The following is an 8,859-nucleotide window of genomic DNA, read 5'->3' as shown; positions in this document are numbered from 1 at the left end:
TTATTGAATAAGTGTTTATGTTCATTCTGCCTAATATGCTTTTGCAACCATATAGCATCAAGTAAAGTTTTGATCGTAAATTCTGTTTACTTTATTTTCAAGTGAAGCAAATCAAAATTAGATTACTATGACATTATTAAACATATTTTTTGATAGAACATATTTTTAACAAACATTTCAACTTAAAAGCAACGAAAAAAAATTTTAAAAGATTCTTCTTGATTAGGATGAACTAAATATAAAGGAAATCATTATGATTTCCAAGACAAAAATTTTGTACAACAAATATTTGTTGTACACGATTTATTTACCTTCAAACAAATTGAAAGGTATTTGAAATATTGTACAATAAAATCTGTCTATTCTACTAGAAACTTGAATTTTAAATTGGGTTTTGTAACTGAATCCAGTCGTATAAAAACATCATTTCAATTAGCAAAATTCTCAGTATTGTTATTTATTCATTGCTTAAATTATTCAAAACTGATATAATTATTTTTGAAATAAAATAAAATATTATGATAGTGCAGTTTACATCCGCTCGATTTTAGTTACGCATAATTTTAAGATGATATTTGAAAATCATATCTACGCTTGTGGAATTGAAGTGCGACGTTTAAATTATTGATCTCAAAAAATAAATAAATAATTTATAAATTAAATGTAGGAATTAAATATTATGTGGAATGAAGAAATATTTCATTAGAATGCAATTTGTGTAATGCTCGTGGATTTTTTCAGTACTAAACTTTTAAATAAAGTAATATCTGTCAAAACCCAATAATTTCTATTGTGAACAAGTTATGGGTAAAATATGAACCATATTTAAATGTTTATCTGCTCGATTTGCTTGTTTACTCGATTTGCTCGTTTGCTCGATTTTTGGTTCAATTTCTAATTGGAGGAATTGAATTCTGACTGGGAATCATTTTTTAAATAATTTCCTAACTAAACTATTAAAATAGTTTAGATTTAAATTCTTTTCTAATTTGTATTTGAAGGGTTGTATAGGATTTTGAAGTTTAAGTAAATATGTATTGTGTTCAGTAAATAATATGAATAATATTTAATAAGTAAATATCTGAGAAGTTAAAATTGAAATTTTTTATTTAGTGTTTTACAGAAATTTTGAAAATGTTAATATTTTAAATAAAATAGTTCAGTTACATAATTTTTATCTGTTTTTACTTGATAATATAAGCGTAAAGTGAAACAGTAAAAATGGGAATTATTGTTGGCATTTCAATTGAACGTGAAATAGGTAATACATAATAAAAGCAATATATTCTTGTGCATGAGAATGGTTTTTGTAAAGGATGTACAGAGAACTTTAAAGGTAATCTTCATTTTAAGGAATGATATTTTTACCTCTGCACGCATTGCTTTTACGAATAATATAAATCGTTTTTTATGTGTGCTTATTGTAGTTTTAAATTTGAAAGCTTTTCTGCACGCATATTGGACGCAGTAATAATATTTTGCAAAACCCAACTTTTTCCTGGATTATGCAAGTTGTTATAACGTCATTTGGATAAGTAGCTGTGATTGGCCAGTTTTGTTAAGAAATAATTCTCACTTGTAATCTTTAGCGTTGTAAGAACGTTTTGTTGGGGAGACCCCTGAAGTTTTTGATATTTGAAGGTATATACAAATACCAATTTTCAAATTTACTGAAGTCAAAAGTTCATTATCTTTAATTGAATTTGATGCTTGTTCAAATTGCTTTCTTCAAAAATGCAAGCCCTCTAAAACAGTAATTGTGAGAATAGTAAAAAGAAAAACCGTTTTTTGCAGGAACGTCACATCATATTTCAAACGTCAAACTATTTCCATTGTTTTTAATTCACTTTTATTTTTCATGTCCCAATTAGTTAGCTTAAAGCGGCTAGCTATTTGAAACATCTAACATTGTAAAAATAATAAATAGAGTGGAAGCAAATTGTTTTCCAAGGGAATCGCTTAAATATAAATCGTTAACCTACTGCCCTTTGATTCAATTTCTTTCTTTGTTTCATCGGGTTAGCTTGATATGGCAAGCTTATTCGTAAATGCCATCAAAATAATCATATCACTTCGGTTTTGTTGAATAAATAATTTTTGTGATATACTTACAGTTAAATGTTTTTCAAATATGAAGATCAATAAAAATAAATAGCCCCATTTTTACTTATTACAGTAGTTTTGTGAATGTAAATCTGAAATATGAAGTATCATCAATGTGAAATGTACTTCATTTAAACGTAAAACGAACTTTATGTCAAATTTTGATAGTCTTTTTCTTTTTCGCATATATTGCACAAAACTTCCAAAAAATTCAAAATTTTATTTTTATAACTGCTTTCCTGTCAATGATATTCATTTAATATGGAAAAAATAGGCAGTGAACAACAACGAGGAAATCGTTTCATTGGTGACTGCGTACTCACGCAGCAGTTTGCTGTTCACTGCAACAAAAACATAATATACAGACTGGAAATTTAGCAGACGCTAGAATTCAAGCAGTTCATCCTACACCCAGATGCGCTATTGAGCATGGGCAATACAGGCGGCAACAAATGCAAGTCAGTCTTTCCAAATTCTATCTCCAGTTCGTCGTATCTGTGATAAAGGTGTTCCAGTTGGTGGAAAAATGGAACCAAATTCAATAGCTTCGACCCATCAGCGCATGAGTCAGAATTTTTGAACACTTGTTTAACATTGCCGCATGCTGGTTTTTTATTCACATTTAGGCGCCTGCAGGTGTATTACCTTATGTTGCTTCAGCCGTCAGTCGTTGATATCCGTCGCATAGTCACAGAACAGCCTCATGAAGCTATTTAACGGAATTCTTTGATCTGTGTAACAGAGACACTCATTTCAACCAGATATTCACCGGTAGAGCAAAGGACTTTCATTATTTCCAGTTGCACATCTACATTTTTTTATATCGCTCGGAATACGCTGCAACTACTGTACAGCGTTCCCGGACTTGGTGATGCAATCGATGATGCCTTTGTGTGTCACAGACTCTCTGAAGTGTTTTTTTTCCAAATCTTGCAAGCAAATCGACGTAATCGAATGCAATAATCGTAAATAATTGCTGTATTCTATGTTTGATGTTAATAGTCTACTTTCACCATCCGCCCAATGCAGGAGAACGATGTGCAAAGCAGATTCAACGGATGCAAATGAACAGTTACCGTATTCAGTTGCTCTTTCACAGATAACACTTTTTGGAGTACTTCTCTAAATCCAATTGTTTTGACTGGTCGGCAGCATGAGTCAGAATTTTTTAGCCAGCTATTCAACGCTCTTTGCCTCGCGAGGCTCTTTATCAATGTCTCGGCCGGGCGCCGGCAAGTGTACTTCCTTCTGATGCCGCAGCCGTCAGTCGTTGATATCTGAACACGAAGTCATTCATCACCTCTGACTTCAGGAATCAACTTCAATCACTTCAGGAAATCACCCCTGACATCACATTCAAAATTTCAATTCCTTCTTCAACCTGAAGAGCAGCTGCTATTATTCAGCTCATCTTCGCTCCATGTTGCCGCCGCAGATATTTAGCCTAAAAAGAGTGGAATACAAGTGAATGTTTCATTTTTCAATGAACAAGTGAAAGTACCTTCCATTTTTCACTTCTTATTTTCAAAGCAACTTTGTAACGACTGCCAAGGCCGTTGAATGGCCGTATCTCCACGCCTAACGGTGAATGCAGCGCAGAGTTTTCTCACATATAAAGCATTGTTTCTCCAACAGTTCTACCAACTGTTTTTTCTTCGAAGTCATGCCCTCAGATATCCATTCATACTTGCTCAGTTGTAGTTTCACAGTATTTTGCAGTCTGCTGACATTTTTCCCGTTACCAATGGCATTTTCAGTATCGCATAACCACACCTGCCATCTGAATCACAAATCAAAGACCCAGTTTCCTGTTTGCACCATTCTGAGAAGCTTTCTCATCTACCAGATTCATCAAAATATTCCATTAGAAGTGGAGCAACTGCTCAAAACGCTCCATAGGGTGGATTTCACAGCTCTGCTTCTCTAAGTCAGTGAGTTCAACGTGTCATTGGCGGGAAGCGCTGAAATATCACTTGGAACAGTCGCATCGTTGCAAGTTCGACGTCACAACTGTTCACGTCGCTGGAAATGCACTGCAACTCTTTTAGAGCATTTGTAGTCTTAGTGATGCATTCGATCATCAGGTACAGAGCAATTTCGCATACTCACTGAAGTTCCTTTTCCAAGTATTGTTGTCGAATCGACGTCATTGAGTACAACAATCTTAAATGATTAGTGATTCGTGTGACGCAGAGACAACATTTCTGCCACTGGAATGATTCGCTAAGCTTATTTACTTCAACTTCAACTTATTCAAATGAAGAGTGACTGCATTCAGGTGCTCTTTCACAGTTAGCCCATCTTGAAGTTGCTCTCTGAACAGGTCCAGATCATTGCTGACTGCTCGGAAACCGCTGACATGAACAGCCATAGCAAAGAGCAACCTCAGTATGTGATTTGACAGAAATCCGGCATAAATTATGAAAAAAAACAAAGACTACAGAAAGCGCTGTTCGATCAGAGGTGTCGTATGGTCACCACAGTCGATCAACAGCGTACCGCGACCAACAACACTAATGATGCCCAACACGTCCCTTCCTACCGTAACCTCATTTTGACAGTAAAGTGTAAACGTCCTTTCTACTGTAATATAAGTGCAACAGTGTCGGTGCCGTGATGCTCAAGTATTTGTGCGTCCAGAGCCTCTGATGTTCTGTAAAAGCAGTCATGCAGAAGCTGCACTGCTGTCAGATAGTTCATTGCAACATTTCAGTTAAAAGAAATCCATGTGATTTCCGTGACAAAAATTTAGTACAACAATTTGTTGTATGAAATTTATCTACCTTTTTTGCAATAAAGGATTGTGAAAATTCGGTCATTCAATCATATCTTTTTGTAAATTCAATTTTGAAATATAGGTTTTGTTGAGAAAAAATTGAAAAATATTTAAAAATCTTTGTTATGCATGACAGATCTATTCAGTTGACAAAATTGAATTCCACATAAGTAATTTTTTATTAAACTGTTCTAAAAATGTATAGTTAAAAATGACTAAGTCTATAAATGCATGAATGTAAGCTGAATAGTCTGCTTTGCTGGCTATAGAAGTAAATTTATTAAAAGCAAAATACAAATTATAAATATACTTTTTTAACAATTAGCAATTCAGCAAAACCCTTCTCAATCACTACTGAAAGTAAAAATTCACTGTATTCATTCATTACATTCATATTTCATATTTATGTATTTCATATCCTGAATTGCTGCTATATAAGTAAATTTGAAAATGATATAAATTTCAGTTATATTCAGTGCTTATTTATGTTTCGGTAACGTAGAAACGTTTCGTAAATTTCATTATAATTCAACGTGAGCACCACGAGATGATTAATAGAGCTGATTTACTGATTTGATTTTAAACAAACAGTAATAATTAAGCCAAATGAAATAAAATATATGTATATAATAATATTTTTTTACTTTTCATCAAAATTTTTTAAAATTAATAAATATATAGAAACTTTTAAATATAATAACTGAAGAAAAATGCCTTTGTTTAAACAGCTTTAAACAAAACTTAGTTTAAACAAAACTCAGTTTAAACAAAACTGAGTTTAAAATATTCACTTTAAACGGCACTACTTCCTTCGTAGTTGAAAAGAATAAGTTATTTGATGTTGAAATTTCCATTCTCTTACTCCTTCAGTTTCCACAACAGTACCAAGATGGCTGCATTAAATGAGCTCAGCAGTACGGTGAAGCAAGCCGACAATGATTCCACCGAACAATTCATCAGACAGCTAATAATTAACGTTGAAGAGCACATTTTGCTGCATCATGTGAACAAGTTGCTTGCATTGCCAATGTTTCTGAAGATTATTCAAATTCCGACGCCTGAGCCGAGTGGACAAATTAAAAAAGGGTTCGCAAAAGCATGCTATTCAACTTCTGACTTGCCGTACAATTTGGGAAGCAGAATAATTGGTCCTCGTGGCTGCACTGTAAAAGCTATTCAAAAATTATGTGCATGCAGCATTCAGCTGAATTACATAGAAGATAACTTGCTGCAAATCCAGATAGTTGTTGAACCAGATTACGAGAGCACTGTGAATTTCAAAATTTGGAGAGCATTTCAAATCATTCATTCTTTGCTTCAATATTATCCTACAGGAAAAGACATGGTGAAAACAATTCAATTTGATGATTTCAATTTCTATGAAAATCATGTTGAAATCATCAACAATTGTTATACCATTCAGCAGCCGCATCATTCTGATATAAGTGATGTAACTACTGTTTCAAGTGACTATTACTCAGTGGGTAAAAGATTTTCATTGGAAATGCTTAAAGTATTGGAAAAGCAAATGCTGACCTATCACATGAACAACTTGTTAGTATTGCCAATGTTTCAGAAGATTTTTTGCATTCCACAGCCACCACCAATTGGTAAAGTTCATATGGGATACGCCATGAAGATTTATTCAGCTTCGAACTATCCATTTAGCATTTCAAGCAGAATAATCGGTCCTCGCGGTTTAACCATAAAAGTGATTCAGACACTTTGTAAATGCCGCATTCATCTACGATGGAAAGAAATCAACGTTCTGCAAATAGAAGTGTTCACTGAGAAAAATTTTAGAAGCATTGTAGATTTAACAATTTGGAAAGCATTTGAATGCATTAATCGTTTACTTGAAATTCCTCCCACTGAAGAAGATGCGGTAAAAGCAATTCAATACAATGATTTGGAATTCTATAAAAACCAGTATAAATTGTTCAAGAGTCGCTGTCCCATTCAATATCTGCATCATTCTGATACAGATTCTGTGAATGATCTGTTAAGTGAGAAGAATTATGAAACGATGCGAAATGTACTGAATATGTTCACAAAGCTTGAAGAAAATCTACTGCTTTACCATATGAAGAATTTGCTATCATTGCCAGTGTTGCAGAATGTTCTTCACGCTCCGCCTCCTCAACCAAGTGGAGAAACAGAAAAAATAGATTCTATTAAAATGTATTCAACTTGGCGCTGTCCATTTGATATTGGAAGTAGAATAATTGGTCCTCATGGTTTTACCGTAAAAGCGATCGAAAAAATTTGTGAATGCCGTATCCATGTGGAATATGAAAAAGAGCATACATGGAGAGTTACAGTGCGTGCTGAGAATGATGTGCTTAGCACATTGAACTTCAGAATTTGGAAAGCATTTGAATGTATTGATTATTTGCTTAAAATTTATCCGTACGATGAAGACAACGTGAATGTAATTCAACGTGCTGATTTGCAGTTTTGGGAACGTCAGATGGAAATCATCTTCAACAGTTTACCCGTTCTCCTTTCCCATGAACAGCTCCTTAATGAACATGCCGTGGAAAGCTTGTCACAATCAGAATGAAGCACCACGCCATTTGCTGCTTCCAGTAAAAAATGCCGATGCAGCAAAAGAGCAAACATGCAATTATATTTATAAATTTTAACTGTTTTGATGTTGCTGTCATTTTTTGTGAATGAAACAACATAATTGATCTACTGATCCAACAGTTTCTGTTGCACATTTCATTAATAATTTCATTCATAATTTTTTAAATGTTATTATCATATTGTCAAAAGTTTATGAATTTTCTTACTCCTATAGTGCTTAAATTTTCATTCTAATTTGGCATAAAACTTCATCAACATTTTGTTTATTTCTTAATTTAAATTGCTTTTTGGTAATTTATAAGGTAAAAAATAAAATTCAAATTTTTTCTGGTGTTTTGTTATTGCTGCATAATGCCTCAAAATACTCTTCGGTAAGATGTTGTAGTGGGTTGCAACATCACGTTGTAGAAATCCCACAGCGGCTGCATAGCCATGTAAGTCAAACGCTGACTTCCACTAATGGTAGCCTTTGAATAACCGACGGAAGAAGTGGTGACGAAATGTGTGGTCTGTCCAAGGATGACAAGGAAACCATTTGATCAGTTGATGAACGCCCTGCCACTTGAAAGAACTGAACCAGCAGTAGGAATTGACTTTGATCCTCCCATCCTTGCCAGAGGTGTTGGTGCCTGCTATTGTTTCATAAAATGTTGGTGTGCGTTTTTATGTGAATGCCTGTTAGGTGCAATCATTTCGAGATAATAGCAGATATAACGGTGCATAGCTTTCTTAGGGCATTATGCTGGTTCATCTTGCTACGTGGTCGTTCCAAGTTAATGCCATCGGAGAACTTCCGCAGTTTCCATCTGACCAGATGTTTACAACCACAAGTAGAAGATGTTCTAGGATACTTTGGCACTGGAGAGAATAGAATGGAAGTTGATTGCGGAATTGGCGCCGTGGTGTGATGGAGCGCTTGGTGAGTTCTGCCAAAGTCGCGTACCGCAAGTTCTTCGGCTGTTGCCGTGCAAAACCTGATGAACTTCACATGTCGTTGTATGATGTCGAGGCCAAAAAAAGCGATCGCCAGTTGACCATCGTGAGTGACAGATCAGATGACCAGCTACTGCTGACGTCGTCGCACTTACTAATCACACCGGAATTTTCATTATATTTCTACTGAGACCGCGAGGGAAGGCCAGTGCAGGGCGACTGCCCTGACTAGACTGCACTGAAGATGGAGGAACTAGAAAAGTCTGGTACAGCACTTGTTGACGCCCTGGATGCGGGAATACTTTGTGACGTACTCGTCAAGAGATAAGTGAAGAACGCTCAAGTAGCATCCAAATATTGGAGACGTCGTCCTGGTTTTCGAACTGAACACCCCCGTACTCAGTCTTAGCCTGGACAGATTGTGGAGTTGCACCAGTGTCACGACGACGTGATCTGAT

The 8,859-nt window shown here is 34.9% G+C and overlaps 4 protein-coding genes across 4 annotated transcripts; 2 read left to right on the top strand and 2 right to left on the bottom strand.

The window, feature by feature from the left end:
* Window positions 1-592: 592 nt before the first annotated feature.
* On the bottom strand, window positions 593-1,380 carry Tsp_01214 (conserved hypothetical protein; the record flags this gene model as incomplete). The annotated part of the gene is made up of 4 exons (XM_003376981.1): window positions 1,369-1,380; window positions 1,189-1,328; window positions 821-914; window positions 593-629 (listed from the first exon to the last, which is right to left on the bottom strand). Coding segments are annotated over exons 1-4 (283 nt in total), but the record flags the coding sequence as incomplete, so codon positions are not given.
* Window positions 1,381-2,355: 975 nt separating this feature from the next.
* On the bottom strand, window positions 2,356-4,474 carry Tsp_01215 (hypothetical protein). Its single transcript, XM_003376980.1, has 3 exons — window positions 4,341-4,474; window positions 3,714-3,883; window positions 2,356-2,444 (listed from the first exon to the last, which is right to left on the bottom strand). Exons 1-3 carry the CDS (start codon window positions 4,472-4,474, stop codon window positions 2,356-2,358), a joined length of 393 nt encoding a protein of 130 aa, XP_003377028.1.
* A 1,294-nt stretch (window positions 4,475-5,768) lies between these two features.
* Window positions 5,769-7,442, top strand: Tsp_01216 (conserved hypothetical protein). The gene has a single exon (XM_003376979.1). The coding sequence runs from the start codon at window positions 5,769-5,771 to the stop codon at window positions 7,440-7,442; it is 1,674 nt and encodes a 557-aa protein (XP_003377027.1).
* Window positions 7,443-7,987: 545 nt separating this feature from the next.
* Tsp_01217 (putative bromodomain protein) lies at window positions 7,988-8,446 on the top strand. Its single transcript, XM_003376978.1, is given in 3 exon segments — window positions 7,988-8,127; window positions 8,151-8,298; window positions 8,315-8,446. The coding sequence occupies 3 exon segments, from the start codon at window positions 7,988-7,990 to the stop codon at window positions 8,444-8,446; spliced, it is 420 nt and encodes a 139-aa protein (XP_003377026.1).
* Window positions 8,447-8,859: the final 413 nt, after the last annotated feature.

The sequence above is a fragment of the Trichinella spiralis genome, assembly GCF_000181795.1.
Source record: "Trichinella spiralis strain ISS 195 chromosome Unknown Scfld4, whole genome shotgun sequence".
Taxonomy (NCBI): domain Eukaryota; kingdom Metazoa; phylum Nematoda; class Enoplea; order Trichinellida; family Trichinellidae; genus Trichinella; species Trichinella spiralis.
This window is presented reverse-complemented; position numbering and strand designations above follow the sequence as displayed.